This window comes from Periplaneta americana, chromosome 5 (genome assembly GCF_040183065.1).
Source record: "Periplaneta americana isolate PAMFEO1 chromosome 5, P.americana_PAMFEO1_priV1, whole genome shotgun sequence".
NCBI lineage: Eukaryota > Metazoa > Arthropoda > Insecta > Blattodea > Blattidae > Periplaneta > Periplaneta americana.
The window spans coordinates 33,040,459-33,061,943 of record NC_091121.1 but is presented as its reverse complement, the minus strand read 5'-3'; the positions used below and the strand labels follow the sequence as shown (position 1 = coordinate 33,061,943).

The window sequence follows — 21,485 nt, the reverse complement described above, 5'->3', positions numbered from 1 at the left end:
GTGAAAGAGGATGAGTATGAGGAGGTGCGATGGGATGGTATTGTAGTATTGTTTCATGACGAGAGCGTGTGTTCAGATTATGGTGGGAAGAAAGGTAAGTGAAGCGAGACGACAGGTACGAAGGAATAGAAGAGTTCAAGATTTCGAAGAGAAAGAGAAGTGAACGTAAATTTCTTTTCTTATCTAGTTTAAGCCTACCTATTGCTTCCAGGAATGGGGTAATACGATCATATTTACGAACATTGCTTACAAAACGTGCACACAAATTATGAGCACGTTGTAGTTTCGTTTTGTTGTCGCTGGAGAGGTCAGTCAGTAAAATGTCCGCATAGTCAAAATAGGGAAATACAAGTGTCTGCGCAAGAGACTTTTTTAAGCAAGAGGATCATACGTGAAAAAGTGCCTCCTAAAATTTTTCATAAACTTCTCCTTTAGCTAAATAGTGTATTGGTTTCACAACATTTATATCTTCCATTATCAGCGAGTACTTCAAATTCGGTTAAATTTAGTAATTATTATTCTTTCATTTATCAATAGCAGTGGCGAAGCTCTCAAGAGATTTCTGCGGCTTAATCTACCTAAAAAATTGAGCTACTAAAATTTAGTAACAGTATAAGTTCCTAATAATGATGTATCGTAACACTACGTTTCAAACCGATCCTTCTATATATTGAATACACTGTTAACAATCATTTCACTACGGGAGGCTTGTGGCAGAAGATTCGTAACGACGCGCGACGGCGTCGCAAGCTTGAGGAATGGCCGGGGAGGAGGGGGTATCGATTCGCTACGACTCAGTAGCAAGACACGGGGCTAGCCTCAACCGCGATATAATACGCCGCGCTATGTTGGTTTTTTGTGAATGCGCTGCATTGTTGAGTGTTACTTTAATCAAAAGTGAATTCGCACGCGTGTATGTATGTTTTACATATTAATTGTGTGTAAAATGGCTCATATTGAGAGAACATTGAGGTCATTATTTGATAAAATTAAAGAGAAACCGTTTTCAAGTTGGGCGCATTAAACAAAATGAGTTTACATAAATAGGCGATAGATACTATATTTGCATATTAAAACAGCTGACGGAGGAAGACAAAATATAAAATTTTAATTTTCATAGTATATGAAAATATATCCTTGACTAACAGGGTGCTCTGAGTCAATTAGGTTGTAGATTTCTGTTACCGATTCAAGTCCAAACCCTCTCTGTTATCGTGGACTTTCATAATAGCATATTCTAGAGCGAAGTTAAAAAATAAAGGTGCTAGTGCATCTCCTTGCAGTCTGAAATAATTGGAAAAGGATCTGACAAACTGGCCTATACGGACTCTGCTGTACGTAATACTGAGACACATTTTACAGTAATTAACTCTAACTAGTTTCTTGGGAATACCAAGTTCAACAAGAATATTATATAAAATTTCTCTATTAACCGAGCCATATGCCTTTTTGAAATCTATTAACAACTGATGTATGACGTACTTCAAATCGGTCTCAGTGTAATTTAATAGCAAGGCCCCCGTTGTTCACATCACATGGCGGTGTAACATAGGTGTAAAATATAGAGGAGAAAATTAACATTTCTTGTTGAAAATTGTTAGCTTTTTTTACCTAAAGGAATAATGACATATATTTTTAATCACTGCGTGTAATATTTTTCTCCTGAAAGGCAAACGTTATTTCTCTGCGCAATTATAGAAACAAAGGTTAAGGATACGTTATTATATGAAAGAATGAATGACTAATTTACGCTAGATACTTAAAGAATATAAACTATGGAAACAAGTAAAGGAAATGATCTTCTACCAAAATCTTAGGATATATAATAGAAAATTTAGAAAATGTAATTTTCTCGGTATAGATTTTTATATTTAAAATCTTATACAAGAACATATTACCTAATTGATCATAACTCTTAAAGCAATCCTGTTTTTAGATATTTATATGTTAAAATTATTTTATTGGATTTTGTGATATTTGAAATGGAAATTAGACAGAGATTAGCGGTTGAATCTCTAAATGGCATAACTGAGTTAAACACAAATAATGCCAAGAAATGTAAGGAGTTCAGGAATGTCAGTCTAATGACGCACTCGGCGAAGATTCTCTTGCGAATACTGAATCGACGTTTATATCCTAAGATGGAAGATAGTACGGATTCAATGTTACATGACCACTGAACGCTAATATCGCCTTTGTCGTTCTGTACAAGACAATGTTGGCGATTGCGGAGCGTGGGGCATTGAGGGGATCAAAGCATTCGTGGTAAGGGATGACCCATTCTTCTAGTTCATGGAATCAACACCGGTCAATTTACAATGGACGGGTAGTAAGCTGCAGTGCACAGAAATGTTTCTGTCCCGCCTGTAGTTGCTAATCTTACACTTACAAATAAAAATACAAAATACCTATGTAGCAAATCTTCGTGAAAGAAAAAACCGAGAACAGAACACGAATACACAAGTTTAAAGACATTGGAGGATCTTATTTATACTTATAAGTAGATAATGAATGTTGTACTTACAATGAACGTTGAGGCGCCACCTGTCCTCTAAGGCACTGTCGTTGATTTCCGGGTTCTCGGCGCGACATGTCAAGTACTTGCCGTCGTCGTCGATAACTGGCACGAAGCTCAGAACGCTGACGCTCTGGTTCCCTTCCTCGAGGTGCTGGAAGTAAACAACAGTCCTGACCTGTCAAGTTCCTATAAATATATAGAGTTTAAACTATATAATTTTCTAACATTCATGCTTACATAATCAAAATTACATGTTGGTGATAACGCTTGTCACTAAATTGCATTTTCATTAATAACAACCGACCGATGTCAATGGATTTGTCAAAGGTAATTTATTAAATTATTGTATTAGTTTAATTTTTACAAAACGTTTCAGGAAATACCAGGCTTTCATTTAAAAATTTCCAAGTTTTAATAACTTTTCTTTTCGATTAAATTTAATTTAAACAAAAGACACATTAACTTAGATGTTAAGGCGGAAATTTAAGACCAGTTTTAATTGCATTTTATGTTCCACCCCTCACGCCCCTGACTCCCCCTTTCATATTTCTAGTTGCGCCCTTATATTTTGATACACCAATACGAAAGATTATTCAATTGTTTATACATCTCATTCATTTGTTCCACAACTTTTGTTTTCTATCGTCGCCTGGCAACCTGGATTGTTGTTATTTTTAATTAGAGACGAAAAAAGTAAAACTACAAAGACTACTGTTGATTACAGGCTATCTAAAGTAGTAACACAAACTAATATTAAGGAATATTATGGTTGTGTATGATAAACCTATTCCTTAAAGTTTAAAGCAGGATAGAGATTAATAGAAGCCGAAGTTTGGATTTACTTTATTTATGTATGGTTTTCATACTAAGACAATACAAGAGGCGTTCCGAAATAGGTTGTGTTACTGTCTAGCTAACAATGAGGCATATTTTGAACATTTAACTATGTAAATTTAATTAATTAAATGTAGAAAATTACCCAAAATAAACTGTGTTTCCTTTCTACGACCTACTGGCAATAACAAAAATATAAGTTTCCAGGCGACGAAAGAAAACTAAATATGTGAGAACAAATGAAAGATGTATAAATAATTGAATACTCTTTCAAATTTGAGCATTGAAAATAGGATTGCCGTTTGAAATTTCAAAAGGAACTGAGGCGAGAGAGGATGTAACACGATACCATGTCACTTGGTAAACAAAAATTGGCATTTGGACATTTGACATACTCAATTTTAGCATACTTTATTTTCACCTACTATTCTTATACCTGCTCATGGTTAGCCTACCTAAATTTGTTGTACGGCATTTCGCATACTCTATTTAGCTTCCTGCAGTTTTATGAGAAAATACTTTCAGTATTATAACATTAAATTAACAATTAACTTTACTTCTCCCTCCCAATATCTAAATGCACAGAATTAGTTTTTTAGGTATAATTTTTATTATTATTATTATTATTATTATTATTATTATTATTATTATTATTTTACACAGTCATTACATTATTTTTCCATTAACACTAATATCTAGGTAACTGTCATTGTCTCAATGTAACACGTGCTTTGCTGATCTTACTAATTTTACTATTCCTTTAGTTGTGAGATTATATTCATATTTATTAATTATTTTTTTCTTAAGTTAATACTTGTATACTAGAATGTATTTTCCGGTTTGTGATTATGTATTCAGTCTCTTTTTTATTTTATATATATATATATATATATATATATATTTTTATTATACATATTTTTTATTATTGTTATTTTAAAGTCAATACTGATTGTGTATATGTATTCAATCTTTCTTTTTTACTTAATTATGTTTATTATTATTATTATTATTATTATTTTTAAGTTAATATTTGTATACCGGTATGTATTTTTCTGTATGTGCTTTGATCCTGGTTGAGTGGAAGAGAAGGCCTGATGGCCTTAACTCTCCCAGGGAAAATAAAATTATTATTATTACTATTATTATTATTATTATTATTATCATCTAAATGAGCGAGTATTTTTTAAACTAAATTTAATTGAAATAAATAGTGTTCGGACTGGAAATGTTTGAAATGTAATCCCTGTATAAAGAGCAAATTCAGACAGAATACTCCAAAGTTTATAATAACTGAACAATAGTAATTACTTTAATAAAATTAATTCATTCATCATTCATTCAATCAATCGTTCATTCATTCGATCCTTCGTCGGTTCGTATATATACATACTAGCCTACATACATACATACATACATACATACATACATACATACATACATACATACATACATACATACATGCATGCATACATATACATGCATACACACAGACATATACTGTAGGTCTTGCAAGCACGGATTACTGACGGAAGGAATGCGAATCAAACACTGCGATAAGGAAGAGCGGGCGAGAGGAAAGGTCACAAGATAACTTGAATGATATTCAAGAGTATAGTCGGCAAAGAAATGACCGATAGAATCAGTCTTGCGTTGTGATAGTTACATAACGTCTTTAGTTTGTTCCATTGCGTGTGAATACGTGTCTTGTATCGCACGGTATTATTATTTCATTCGTAAACATATGTTGCGCGTTTAATTAGCTTCGAATTTTTCTCTTGCTACGTTCTTTATTTCCACAGCGTTGTCCTCATCTGTTCATCTTCTTGGAAGAGACAGTACTTCTATCGGCTCGCACCTCTCCCCCCTCGGCGTCCCCATATACACACGTCAAAACAGACAGCAACGCCACCATTGGTTTTCGGGAATCTGTTCTTGCGCGAGCTATAGGCCTACATACGCACATTCATTCATTCCTTAATTAGTTAATTCATTCATTCATTTAGGTCTCCCCTTCTAAGTAAGTGTAAATAATATATTACAGGTCATGGGCACCCACTAGCTAATGAGGGATTAAAACTTCCACGTTTTGAATACAGACATTAGCAGCAGTAGATATGTTAATTTCACGCGCTTGCCGCCTTCACTTCAAAAAAACACAAGTCCATTTCTCATTTCTGTTAAAGAATGAGGCGATCCCAGGACCACAGATCTGCTGGGAGACTTACGCCAGCAAGGAAAACTGAATGACGGAGTCAGGAATCGACTTCAGACTTCGTGACTTAGCGTTTATGCAAATGCGCACACCTTTTTCATTTGTTTTACTGTGTACGCGTCTCTTTTCCCCCTTCCTTTCTTCCCTCCTCTCAGGTCCCCCGCACTTGTTTATTTATGCCATCCTCACTTTCTTGCTCTCAACATGTGATGCTACAAGCGCGCTCTCGGCTGTGAACACCTCCGCCGACTTCCCGTCTTGCAAAAGAAATGAATACTTATTTCAATGTAGTGCGGAGCAGCACGATATCCTTCCTGAAGGCCTAGATATGCAGATTATGAGTGGAATTAGTTAAGGTTCATTTTATGGAGCGGTTTTCACCGAAACTTTAGCAAAGGATTACGTACGTGTCTTCATGACTGGAGACATATACATTAATTACGCGGTATCATATGCAGTTTGCACGTAAGTGGGGTTCATGCACCTGGCACATTATGCGAGGCTGTTACGCCCAATGGGGAAACTTCACAAAACACGTAATGCCAAGTCTGTACACAATTTCGAGTTAAACCACATGTGAGAACTAAAAGATATCCTAGGACTGGTTTAACTTGAACCAGGACTTGAACATCACAATTTCACTTACATGTAAACTAGAAACTTAAATGTAGGCCAAAAAATTGTAAAAAGAAACACATTTTTATTGTCTCAAAATTTTACGGCAGAATTTGGATTACAAGTGTCCTTCAAAACTAAACACAATATTGATCAGGCCCACGCTCCCTCGAAGAGCAGAATTTGCCCTCATTTTCACGCAGGAACATTTTTTAATAGTTATGTTCCTTCTTTCGCATCAATCATTTTAGATACCTCCAGTACTGATTTTTAGCTGAAAGTATAATTTGTGAACTATGCTTTCCTTTAATTTTTTTTTTCATTTAAAAATAGTTATTTATGAGACAAGTTTGTAAAGGTTCTCTTTCTCTCGCACGAGTAAAATTTTTCTGAAACTAAAGCTTCGTTTCACTAAGTTTACACTCGTGCCAAAACATAGCTTTACGAATGTGTATCATCTAATGTTTTTCCTACGATAAAAAAAATGTACATTAAATAAATTTGAAGTTGGGAAATAAATATTTCACGATTTCATGGCTGTCTAAATTCAGGATCATTAAAAATTAAGAATACAAGGAATCACATCTAGTTTGAAACATTATCACGATTTCATGGCCGTCGCAAATTTTCGTTGCGAATGATGACTCAACCGTTACTATAACATTAACATTCACGCGTTAATTAATTATTTTTATGCTCGACCATGCCGAAATGTAGTAATTATACACCTGGTAGCAGACCTTTAATGCATGTCATTAAAGTACACCTACTCATTAAATGTCAGGTCTTTCAGCCAATGACGACTCAGGTTACAACTGTTCAGCCAATGACAGATCAGCTTTCTACCGTTATAAAACCGCAAGTATCGATTATTCTCGGATATGCAATCGAAAGAGAATTAGCGAAAAGTCACGGAGGCTGGAAATCCAATACTGTTGCAGAAGGTTATGTTCTGTTACTATAATAATTAGCGTTAATTGTAAATAATATTCAAATAAATTCAATTTGTCATCTCGTTTTTCAATGTCTAATTTAATTTCAATGTTATCTCTGTAGGTTCTTATGGACTAGCAAGGTCGATGTGAACATCTGTCCTCGGAAAAAATCAATACTTTCGCGTCTGCCAACATCTCACAACATACGGGACATTGGTCAAGGTCAGATACAAAGAAAATTAATAATATCAAGTTAGAAATATGGTCGAGCATAAAAAGTCGTATGAAACTCGCCTATAATGGTAATTAAGAAGCTCGTATGAAAATTATGAAACTCGCTTGCGCTTGTTTCATAAATATCCACACTCGCTTCTTAATTACCTTCATTATAGGCTCGTTGCATAATGTACTATAGTAGGTTATTTTATGACGCTTTATCAACATCTTAGGTTATTTAGTGTCTGAATGAGAAGAAGGTGATAATGCCGATGAAATGAGTCTGGGCTCCACCACCGAAAGTTACCCAGCATTTGCTCATATTGGGTTGAGGGAAAACCCCGGAAAAACCTCGACCAGGTAACTTGCCCCGACAGGGCCGTTAATTTTAAATTGATGTTCATTATGGAGTTGTATAGTCTCGGTCCTACAGCAATAAATATATTATTTTTAACCCTGCAGTTGTGAAAAATTTTTGTTCCCTTAAATGTAAATTAACGTTCCGCCAAGTATTGTAAACTTAACTAAATGACATCCTACTTTACGATTTTATGTAATAATACTTCAATGATGAACTGCACAGATCTGCTTGTTCAGTTCTATACATTCATAATTCTGATAAGTTGAGTTTAGAAAGGTAAATTAATAGTTTTTTTTTCCAGGGCAGATATTGATTATCATTTCCTTTGTAAAAAAAAATTGGAGGATTTACAGAAATTTATGAAGTTCCACCCCACGCAACTACCCACGCAATATTGTCATATTGGATGGTGGACTGAAAGAACGCAAAAAGAGCCAAATAAAGTGTGCGTAAAATACTGATGCGTAAAATACGAGGAAGTATGAAAAATTTATGAATTCTTTGATGTAATTTGCTAAATAGGTAGGAAATGTGAGAACACCATTTCAGATTCTGATCGATAATGATGTCCAGATATTTCGCAACTGAATCTCCTAACAAGGGTAAACACTTAAAAACTAACTTATAACTCGAAATGTTAGAATCAAAATTCTAAAAAAAAATATTTAAAATAGAGAGGAATGAAGAAAACTGTCTACATTATAAATCAAATATTTTTCTTTTTAATTATGCACAAAAGAATTCAATATCTTCTTAAACAGTTCGGTATATAAGTAAAAAATTAAACACTAAAGTAAAACAAGAATCTGAAATAATCACAATTCACTCTCATGCAATTTTAAATTAGTGTGAAATGTTCATTCTAGGAGCAGTAATTTAGGAGATATTAATGATTTTCTTACACATTGCATACGAATAGTACTGAAATATAATTTATTGTTACAAAGTCATGTACAGTAGTGGCAAAAAAAACCTTGTTTACTCCAGAGCACGATAGACTGGTAACTAAGACTTTCGTGGTTCGAATCCTGCCTGGGAAGGAAACTTTTTTGTTCCTTATTCAAATTTATTCCCAATACTTTTCGATTGCAACGATATTTTACTACTTAATTAACTTATTATTCCCAGAACATGAAAAGTATTGGGAATAAATTTGAATAAGGAACACAAATACAAGTTTTCTTCTCACGCAGGATTCGAACCACGAAAGTCTTAGTTACCAGTCAATCGCGCTCTGTAGTGAACAAGGCTCTGAAATCAGCTACAAGGGTCGGTCCGGTTTTTTGTTTTTGCTACTACTGTACATTCACTACACTTCACATGAACAGTGACTCATATTCTAATATTTAATGGTTTTGTATTCCTAATTTATTTTAACTTGTCTCACCTGAAATATCACGTTGTAAGTACACAGTTTTATATGTTTAATCATTTTGTACACATTTATTAACTCAGTGTTTTTCATGCTATTTTAACATGTTTCATGATACTTTAAGATGCCTATTTGGTGCACTTGCTATTTTTACGTTTATGTAACTTATATTTAATTTCTTATGCTACCTTATGATGCCGGATAAGGCGAAAGTACTTGTAGCCACTACTTGTTTTTACATGCTATTCACTTATTGCAGTTGTGGCGAAAATGTGACTCACGAGCACATTGTGGCTTGCAATGATAGCTGTGCATTTCTCTTGCTTCCTACCGCCCAAAATCCCCACCCTCTCACTCACTGGAGTCAAACTCCGTTCCATTTGTATTTGTCTCTGATCTGCGAGTGGCGTATCGTCGCAATGTTCTCTCGAAACCATGTATCTCTGCAAGAACGAAAGTTTCAAGTAGGATGGGAGGACGCATTTTTCCCTGCCAATACGATGAGAATATTAAATGTATGATTTGTTCACAAGAATTACGAGGAAAACGGTTGTATAACATAAAACGGCATTATACTACATGTTACTGATGAAACATTAAAAGATTAAGTATTATTATTATTATTATTATTATTATTATTATTATTATTATTATTATTATTATTATTATTATTATTATTATTATTATCATCTCTGTACGTCGATCCTTTTTTCAGCAGATGTATGAATAATGCGCTTAGATCTTCAATTTAAAGTCGCAGATTTACAAAGTGATGTTAAATGAAAGGTAGATGTAAGGACTTGACAAATGTTGAACTTTTCAAATCTTTGCCAAAAAATAAATATCCGAAGCTTCGTTTTTCGCTTGCTCCGTTGAAGCCATGTTCGCTATGACTTACGTTTATGAAAAATTATTTTCAAGAATGAAAATAGTAAAAACCAAATTTAGATCACGACTGACAGACAGATACCTTCGTGATCAACTACGACTGGCAGGAAGTGACATAATGCCTGATTTTGAAACTCTGTCGCAGACACATTCTGAAGACAGTTAATTTTAGATTGTGATAATTTGTCCTATGTTTTCTTGTTCATTTCTTTATTTGTTACATGTATTAAACATTAGTTTGTAGCCTTGTACTGTATAAAATTATATTTCAGTGTTTGACGTAAGGAAAATAAATATCCGTTAATAAGTCAGACAGTTGCTTCACTTCCCCTTCGGGTGTTCGTCCCCCTCTATAGGTGCTATGCACGTTGCAGGTTATATAATGCTAGGCGCACGATTATATTTTCGCCACGGCTGACTTATTGAATGATTCATAATAAATAGTCAAATGAAGGTTCTGTTTATAATAATTTATTTGTTAGTACTGACTTCTCGGTCCAATATGTTTTGTAAATTTATACAGCAAGTCAAAGGTGCGCTTCAAATAATTATGCATAAGCAATGCCCGAAAAAGGTACAGTTTAAGGAAAGGTTTGTAACAGGAGATTGTGTCTGATTTGTATTAAGAGGCCACGAAAGGTTAAGAGTAAACAAGCTTAAACAGCCTCTTGTACTGAGTCGAAACGTAAGCCTGCACCGACACAGGATCCCAACATAGATTTATGAGAACGCTGCGTTCACAATAAATCAACCTAAATTACTTCACCCACGTCGACCCTGTTCGAAGAGACCCTATTTCTTTCGTTGCCTATTCACTAGCTGTGACATTATATTGCAAAGAGACAAATGAGGGCAGAATATCTAAACTTAACTTATCTTGAATTTAATTTCAAATAACACTACTGACGCGATATCCTCCGCTGTTTCCAAATTGGTGACGTTGAGTTACAGATGCTACGAATCTGAGTTCGATTCTAACAAGCAAAAAAATAAAGATTTTTCTGCCTATAACAAGCGTTGGATATTTCAGTCTCATTTCCTTTTTGTTCTGTGTTATCTCAAATAATGGTCTTGCAACTGTAATGTTTATTTCTTTGCAGACGATACAGTTGTCATATTTACTGGATGCTGCTGGGAACATGTTTTTAAAAAGGCTAATATTGGCTTAAATTGAATTAAAAAATGGTTGGATTTTAATCTGATAGCACTCAACATAAAAAATAGTAATATGCGTTACAAGAGCGGTATGTTGAAGTTTTCATGTTCGAGAAAAAGTTTGAAAAAGCGAAACGTAGTTGAGGTTTTTTTAATTTCCGAGAATTGAAAAAAAACATACCGCTCGTGTATCGTACATTATTTTGTGCGAAGATCTGTTATTACATACCTGAAAGAGGAATTTCTAATTAGTTGCAATGAAATCTCCATCTTGGTTTCTGTTCAATGACGGAAAATTTGCAAAACAAAAATATCTATCTTCAACATTGTTGCTTTAAAATGTTTCCTGTGTTTACTATACTCCAGCAGGCAGCCTATAAATGCGAACTTAAAAGAAACGGTAAGGTTATGTAATGATTTAGAGTTTACTTAATTTTTGCAAATATTTAAAAACAATAATTAACAGTGCAATTTAGGTGAAATTGCAGTGGTAAGTTTCCAATTTATAATTATTACTATATTGAACGTCTCTAAAAATAATATGTTAAAAGCCTGAAGCAGTAAAATCAATATGTCACTTAAGCGGTAAGAAGAAGGAAATTGTTATGTGTGTTCGGTTGGGAATACTGAATGTGTAATTTTAGACTTACCGCGGGTTGGTTTTGTGCGGAAACCAAGCAAATACGTACGATCTCGCACAAAACAACTTTCATTCCCTTTTATTTAAATAAAACAGATCTCCCTACAGTGGAAAACAACTATAATTTAAAATTCATAGCAACAACTGTACAAATATCTATAATAATTGCAATTGTCCTAAATTACGCCCATCAACCCACGTGAAATATTTAGGTATCTTCATCGATCAAAACTTAAAATGCAATTTTTATATTAACTACTTATGTCTTAAATTAAGTAAAACTCTATACAAATTTGTTCAACTGCGTCGCTTTATGCCAATATTTTTAGCCCTAGTTCAGTCTATAATACAGTATGGAATTATAGGATGGGGCGGATTATCACAGAATACCATTCGCCCAAATATTACTACATAAAAGAATTGTTAAAATATGTTTAAGGAGAAAACTTGATCATCCAACTCATATCATATATAAAGAATTTAATGTTTTAAATATAAAGGAAATTTATATGTATACTATTTTGAATCACTACCATAAATATCAAACTAAATTTATATCATCCGATCATGGCCACAACACGAGAAGATGTAAGATTTCGTTCCCCCTCATTGAACCAAAATGTAAGACTGAAGCAGGTCTAAGGCACAGTTCTAATTACGGTCCAAGATTATATAATGATTTTATAAAGAGGAATCCTAAATTAAAATTATTAAACAATACATTATTAAAAAAACAAGTGCTTGAACTTTCTAAAATTATACTCATGTAAATTCTTATTCTTTATTTTTTTCCTGTCACTTTTACAATGTTGTATTCTTAACTTAGTATGTTTATGTATGTTTAAGGAGAAAACTTGATCATCCAACTCATATCATATATAAAGAATTTAATGTTTTAAATATAAAGGAAATTTATATGTATACTATTTTGAATCACTACCATAAATATCAAACTAAATTTATATCATCCGATCATGGCCACAACACGAGAAGATGTAAGATTTCGTTCCCCCTCATTGAACCAAAATGTAAGACTGAAGCAGGTCTAAGGCACAGTTCTAATTACGGTCCAAGATTATATAATGATTTTATAAAGAGGAATCCTAAATTAAAATTATTAAACAATACATTATTAAAAAAACAAGTGCTTGAACTTTCTAAAATTATAATCATGTAAATTCTTATTCTTTATTTTTTTTTCTGTCACTTTTACAATGTTGTATTCTTAACTTAGTATGTTTATGTATAGGCTATGATACCTTTTTGTTTGTTTTTGTTTTTTTTTCCTTATTCTTTTTAAACTTTATGTGTAATTACATTTAACAGTTTTAATCAGATTATTATTATTATTATTATTATTATTATTATTATTATTATTATTATTATTATTATTGTTGTTGTTGTTGTTGTTGTTGTTACTATTATTTTTTATTTATTTTTATTTCATTATTATTATTTTTTCTTCTATCCAGTTTTCATTATTGGTCACACCCGACCTCAAGCATCTTGCTTTTTCGGGTTTGACCCAGTTACCTTGTATTTATACAGGGACATCACTTTATTTTTACCAACATTTTTAACATTAACCTGGCTATACTCGGAAACACTGTTACCCCCTTCCATTAGAGGAGTTTGGAGTTGCTAGTGCAATATGTAAACAAATCGTTTTACTAGCTATAGGAGGAGGGAAAAGTAGTATATCCATTTATATTACAGGGAATTACAGGGATTTTCAGTTTGGTCATTACTTTTACAGTATTTTATCAAAATACAGTAGAATAGTAACAATTTTTTTTTCACAAACTCAACTCTTCAGGCGGTTGTATACATTATGTAATGTCTACTTTATTCAGCATGTTACTAACCTAATTTATTCCTGAGAATTTTGTGAGCACTTCCGTAAGAAACCCCAATTTCTACAGCTAACTTCTTGACCGACTTATTAGGATCTCGCTGCATCCTTTCTCTAGCATCTTCTACAACATCTTCTGTCAACTTTGTTGGCCATTTTACACTTTTCTTCCTTTCTGTACACTCTGTTGCTCTAAATTTATCTATCAGATTAATGACATTTCTACGAAAATATTCCGTAATGATATAACCAGAAAATTGTGAAAAAAAAAACTGTCGTTCACATTCGGTTATATTGCAATTCCAGCTTCCATCATCGTCTTTCATACCTACAAACAGTAAAACAAAACTCTTGTTTAAATATTGCTGTTAAGTACCGTACCATATTATCATAGGGTATCGTACTTTCGGTAACTCTAATCTTCACTTGTGCTCAGTCCACACAGATAAATTCAGTTATGCTATACACCATACCTGTGTGAAAATAAACTTCAATAATATAAGCTTTTTCTTCTATAGAAAATGCAACATATTTCTGAAACACACTGTACTCTGTACTGTTTATTTCACTGCTAGCAACAGCGGCCGTAAGTTTGTGTGGCTGACATTAGCAAGAACTTTAGTGAAAGGGGTGGGAGTCAAGTACATTCAGAAACGCAGGTATTATAAAAATTGAAGTAAAAATAAAATGATATCCCTGTGCAATAATTTGTAATATGTAGAGTATTTGACTATGAGATTTGTAATCAATTTCGAATTTTGAAGAATATTCATATACGAGTATTACAATAGTATTGTAAAATCTTTGTTATTGTATGTAATTTTTGCTTGCAATAAAAGTCTTGTAATCTTGTAGTACCTAAAAATCTAACTTGCAGACCACTTAACTGTACTCTCTCAGTATACATGCCTTCGATTACGCTACATATAAGATTCAAAACGCTTCTACGCGGATAGGAGTTGAGAACGAGGGGTGACTGTTTACGACCCTGAACCTAGACCTTAAAATTTAAGGCTTAAATGTTACATTTACTACTGATAACGAGGGTAGGGAACATAAACAATACCGCTGAAAAGATTACTGTGCCGAAACAGACCAATCAAAATGCAGTAAACAACGTCAGGCAACGCGACCATGTGAATTATCAACCAATAGAAATTTCACCTTATTCCATAACCACTTAACCCGACTCTGTTTGTGCGTGTTTTGACCGGCGATGTGTAACCTTAAAGCAATGTTATGGGTCGGAAGACGCATGTCATAGAGCCCATTCCTCCATTAAACTTTCCAACTTTTCACTTTGCAGTTTGAATTTTCATTGCAGTTTATGTTCCAATATCTCTTTTCAAAATTGACTTGCAAAGTCAAAAGTGAAAAGCAAAAATTGAGGATTTCGTCCAGAACAACCTTCGCTGACAAACGTAAGATTCATTCATTCATAATGTTCTGCCCAAGAGCAGGTCTTTCACTGCAAACCCAGCATTCTCCAGTCCATCCTATTTTCTGCCTTCCCTCTTTGTCTCCTCATATGATCCACAGTTCTTAATGTCATCTCTCATCTGATTTCTTCTGCCCCGAACTCTTCTCCCGTTCACCACTGTTTCCAATGCGTCATCCAGTACGCAGGTTCTTTTCAGCCAGTGACACAACCCTTTTCTGTTTCTGATCAGATTCAGCATCATTCTTTCTTCACCCACTCTTTCCAAAACAACTTGATTTCTTATTCTGTCTATCCACTTCACACGCTCAATTCTTCTCCTTATCCACATTTAAAATGCGTCTATTTGTTTCTCTTTATTTCGTCGTAATGTCCATGATTTGCCACATATAATGCCACACTCCACACAAAGCACTTCACTAATCTCTTCCTCGGTTATTTTTCCAGAGGTTCGCAGAAGATGCTCCTTTTTCTATTAAAAGCTTCCTTTGCCATTGCTATCCTCCTTTTGACTTCCTGGCTGCAGCTCATGTGACTGCTTTTAGTACATCCCAAGTATTTGAAGCTGTCCACTTGCTCTACGGCCACATTTAGAATTCGCAATTTACCTTCTTTACTTTTCTTCCTATGACCATGCTCTTCGCCTTGTTGGCAATTATTTTTATTCCATACTGCTCACAGCTGTCATTTAGCTCTAGTAGCATATTCCTTAGTATCTTCTCCTCTTCTGGTAACAACGCCATATCAGCAGAAAATCTTAAACACTTGATTCTTATTCCCCCTACTATCACTCCTCCCATATTCTGAAAACAGCTCTTCAATAAATCTTCCAAATAGATGTTGTGCAGGATAAGTGATAAAGGGCATCCTTGTCGTACTCCTCTCCCATTTTCAATTCCTTTTGACAGTTCTTCTCTTATCCTGACTCACTGGTTTCATATAAAGGTTACTGTACAGCCTCCTCTCTTTCCAATCCACGCCACAGGTCTACGTCCATATAACCTACTTTTTTTTTCCGTCACTTTCACCATAGAAGCATCGAGCAACATTCTTACACCTCTATTTGTAAATTATGTATAGAACATTCTGTATCTCGTGAAACCTACCTACGCGTCAGGGAAATAAGGAGACTGAGAAGCTTCCCTCCCTCGCTACGCTTCTACTCTAAGCAAGAGAGCTTACGTACTCCCGCCATAAGATTCTTACTATGTGCTACGGCGGACACAGCATTTTGTTTCACGACATAACGAATGGCCCGTAAATGTTTTGCAAATTGAAATTTGTTTGAACCCATATTAGTTTTTTTGTATTCATATGTTGTTATACGGTAGCAGGCACACTCCAGACGCACTCCTTGTGCATACGCTTGTATTTCCCTATTTTGACTATGCTGACATTTTACTGACTGACCTTTCCAGCGACAACAAAACGAAACTTCAACGTGCTCCTAATTTGTGTGTACGTTTTGTAAGCAATGTTCGTAAATATGATCACATTACCCCATCCCTGGAAGCAATAGGTTGGCTTAAACTAGATAAGAAAAGAAATTTACATTCACTTCTCCTTCTCTTCGAAATCTTTAACTCTTCTATTCCTTCGTACCTGTCGTCTCGCTTCACTTACTTTTCTTCCCACCACAATCTGAACACACGCTCTCTTCATGAAACAATACTAACAATACCATCCCATTGCACCTCCTCATACTCATCCTCTTTCACAATAGCCCTGCCAAGACTCTGGAATTCGTTACCTGCTAGCATCAGGGACTGTCGAAATAAAATTGAATTCAAACGCAAACTTACTAGGCACTTGGTCAGTAATTGAGACTCTTTCAGACATGGTTTCTTGTAAATAGTTCTCTTAATCTATCGCAAAATATTTCAATATCCGGTAATTTCATCATTATAGAATTTTGTTATTCTAGGTTTAATTTGTAATTCAGTAAATACAAAAATATTCTTTGTTCTTAACTTCTATGAAAAAAATGTCTAGCTTTCATTAATCAGGTAATCTTGTCGTACTTCAATTTTTATTGTAATTGTAATTGTAAATGTAATATTAATTGCAATTTTATTGTTCATATTATAGTTGTAATCCCCTGGTAAAGGGGCAGAGAAGGCCTGACGGCCTTATCTCTACCAGAGTTAAATAAATAAATACTAATACTAATACTACATTTTCGCAATAATTTCAACTTCGTAAATACAAAAGAATTCACTTTTTAACACTTTCTTCCTCTGTTCTGAACGCATAGCAGTTTCAAAACTTAATATGCTTGCCGAATTGCTGATAACGGAATTGTTTTTGGCGAGCACAGTTCCGAGATTCACCATGGAATCAACTGTCATTCGCCTTAAAATTGTGGGAAATTTCGAAAAAAAAAAAAAAAAAAAAACTCCAGCCAGCTAACAAGACCAAGCTGACATTGAACCCAAGACCGAGAGCAGCATCAGATTACGAATCCAAGCTGCTACCGTTTCAGCTAAACAAAGCCTCCAGAGACCACATTTTTAATAATTTCGGTAAGAATATTAATAATAAAAGAATGGATTTACCAATAATGTTCACAAAGACTGCTACTCCGTGAGTTTTTTTTTTTCCAGACTCTTTACATTTACAGAAAACACAAGGACAAAAGAAAACCTGACAACTTGAAGCTCATGCACTGTATTGTCAATGCAAATATTTTATTGTATTTAATCAGGACCCTGATCACATAATAATTTAACATTTATTATATTAAGGTGTTTGATAGAATAAATAGAAATGAATTATGGAGAATATTATATAATAGAGGTATTCCATTGCATCTAGTTGAAGTGATTAGAAACATATATATTAATTCTAAAATACTAATAGCTGGGGATCCACAGATAAGGGTAGAGGAAGGTAACTTAGGTTTGAGACAAGGCTGCGGTATGTCCCCGATTCTATTCAATATATACATGGACGAAGCATTTATTTATTTATTTATTTATCTATTTATGTAATTATTTATTTATTTATTTATTCATGTATGTATTTATTTATTCTGGTGTAGTTAAGGCCATCAGGCCTTCTCTTCCCCAACACCAGGAATACATATACAATAATAGAAATAAACAGAATAAAATACACTACATACAAAGAAAGCTACACAAGAAATAAAAGAGAGAGAAAAAAACACTATAAACAAAGTAAATCCACACGAAAATATAGGCCTACACAGGTTGCAGTCACTTACTTACTTACTGGCTTTTAAGGAACCCGGAGATTCATTACCGCCCTCACATAAGCCCGCCATTCGTCCCTATCCCTATCCATTCTCTATCATCATATCCCACCTCCCTCAAATCCATTTTAATATTATCTTCCCATCTACGTCTCGGCCTCCCTAAAGGTTTTAGTTTCATAATTAATAACCTATGCTCTGTTCAGCTGCAATTTTGATATTATCTCGGATATTTTCCCAAATGCTATTAACATCTAACTCTTCCTCAACTTCGTCGGAACTTTTGCTGTGGTCGTGTCAGAGAATCAGCCCCATTCCGAGGCTTATTTGAAGGATTCGTAACAGGCTGTTTTTTTACGGTGATGGGTTGTTAGCCCTTCGCCCAACCCCCAAGCTGGAGGACCACCCCTCATCGGCTGTTCGCGACTGCTTATTCAATATATTCGCAGCTACCCTCCATATCTGGAGGCCGTCTCCTCGATCCGCAACCTGAGGACGCGCCATGCCGTGGTGATAGGGACCCACAATGCAGTCACACAAACTTTAAATGATTCATTAATTGTATCCTAACTAATTAACTAACATAAACAAGAAACTTGCAATTTTAATCTAGATTAAAAAAGAAAAAAAAACACAAATGAATACTTCTATCAATACCTAAAAACATTAACTAAAACAAAATTTTTTATTTAATTTTAAATTGTGATAAATTCCGGCAGTCCCTGACGTCATTAGGTAACGAATTCCAGAGGCGAGCCATTTCTACAGTACAGGAAGATGAGTATAAAGAGGAGTATAAATATTAAGAAAATGGAAAATAAAAATAAAGAACTATACACAGAATTTTAATGAAGATGATTTCATAATGACGATGCTATTCGCTGATGATCAGGTAGTAAAGGCAAATATTGAAAATAACCTACAGAGAGCAGTACATGAGTTATGGAAAATAAATAAGAACTGTAATATGGAGATATCTGTACATAAGACTAAAACTATGGCATTTTGTGGCAAATCTCCTGTAAGATCTAAAATAGTAATAGGAAACAGTATCACAGAACCGGTAAATAAATTTAAATTTTTGGGCGTTACCTTATCTTATAAAGGAGACTATGATCAAAAAGAAAAAATAGAAACATTTAATTACATAAATGGAACAATAAGAAGAACCCTGAAATCAAAAGGTAGAAAAAATACATTGTTAAAATGTTATAAGGTGATGTCAGTTCCCAGTTTACTATATGGAAGAGAACCTGGGTTATGAAAAAGAAAGATGCCTCTAGATTATAAACAAATGAGATGAAATTTTTGAGAAGCGTACCAGGTTACAGGAAAATAGAACATAAAAGAAACAAAGAAATAAGAGAAGAACTTGAGATATATGAATTAGACAACAAAATAGAAGAATATAGGAATACATGGGTGTCTCACATTTCAAGGATGCAGGAGGATAGGATACCATATAAGTTTTGGAAATATAAACCTCGGGGAAGAAGAGATATTGGAAGACCAGCCAAAAGATGGATGGACCAATTTCAGTAGCTGCTACAGGAATCAATTTCCTAATGCATGTAGGATGATGATGATGATGATGATGATGATGATGATGATGATGATGATGAAAACCTCATGTTACATCGTTTCAGTTATGAATTTTGCAGCGAACTCCACTCGCTCAGTATGTCATTCATTATTCTTGAAGCGTAAGTCCCGAATTACACAAATTACATGCATCGACAATATTATAAATAATGCTTCAATCATAAGCGAATTAAGTCATGTGGCGATGTTTACTAGAGCATTAACTTCAAACATGTATGTAGGAATATGCAGACACACTTTACAAGGCAGGTTTCATATCTATTTCATTATTCAAAATTCAACATGTATGTAGGAATATGCAGACACACTTTACAAGGCAGGTTTCATATCTATTTCATTATTCAAAATCATTGTGTAACAAAGGCCTATATTAAGAGTACATTCTATCAGTATTAAAATATCACGTGATATTACTCTACTCCAACCAGGAGAAAGGCTCAGGGAAATTAGACGCAGCGAGGGTAATGCTGTGAATGAATGTTGATGTCATAAGAGTCATAAGGTCACACACTTGGATATACACATCTCCATTGATGAAAGAGTAATGGAACGGAGAAAAATTCTCTCCGGCGCCGGGATTTGAACCCGGGTTTTCAGCTCTACGTGCTGATGCTTTATCCAATAAGCCACACCGGATACCCACCCCGGCGTCGGACAGAATCGTCTCAGATTAAATTCCAACTCTTGGGTTCCCTCTAGTGGCCGCCCTCTGCACTACGCCATAGATGTCTATGAACGCAGGACCGAAGTCCACACATGTGCTGAGGTGCACTCGTTATGAGTGACTAGTTGGCCGGGATCCGACGGAATAAGCGCCATCACGAAGTGATTTACGCACATGATATATATTTTATGCTCGACCATGCCGAAATGTAGTAATTATACACCTGATAGCAGTCCTTTAATGCATGTCATTAAAGTACACCTACTCATTAAAGTACAGGTGTTTTCAGCCAATGACAACTCAGCTTACAGGTGTTCAGCCAATAACAAGTCAGCTTTGTACCGTTATAAAAGCGCAAGTATCGATTATTCTCGGATATGCAATCGAAAGAGAATTAGCGAAAAGTCACGGAGGCTGGAAATCCAATACTGTCGCAGAAGGTTATGTTCTGTTACTATAACAATTAGCGTTAATTGTAAATAATATTCAAATAAATTCAATTTGTCATATCGTTTTTCAATGTCGAATTCAATAATCAAGGTTATACCAAGTTTAACGGGGTTACACAAGGTCAATGACATTATTGTTCCTCGGAAAAAATCAATACCTTCGCGTCTGCGCACATCTCACAATTCACGACCTAAAACAAGGTCACTTCCGATATTGTCAGATAGAAATAAAATGTACATCTGAATAATTTCAAGTTAGAAATATGGTCGAGCATTAAAAGTCGTATGAAACTCGCATATAATGGTAATTAAGAAGCTCGTATGAAAATTATGAAACTCGCTTGTGTTTGTTTCATACACATCCATACTCGCTTCTTAATTACTATCATTATAGGCTCGTTGCATAATGTACTATTAATGTACCGAAGTACATATGATATTTCCACGCAGATATTCTGCGTCATCATACGATGAAAGACTAATAGAACGGAGAAAAATTCTCTCCATTGGGTAACTCTCACAG

General features: G+C 34.4%; 1 protein-coding gene across 1 annotated transcript in view; it reads right to left on the bottom strand.

Moving 5' to 3' along the window:
- The window catches only part of side-IV (sidestep IV), a 620,396-nt gene that overhangs the window by 303,509 nt on the left and 295,402 nt on the right, over positions 1 to 21,485 (bottom strand). The window contains exon 7 of the mRNA XM_069827023.1: positions 2,525 to 2,669. Coding sequence (XP_069683124.1) covers positions 2,525 to 2,669 — 145 coding nt within the window. The remainder of the gene's footprint in view (positions 1 to 2,524; positions 2,670 to 21,485) is intronic.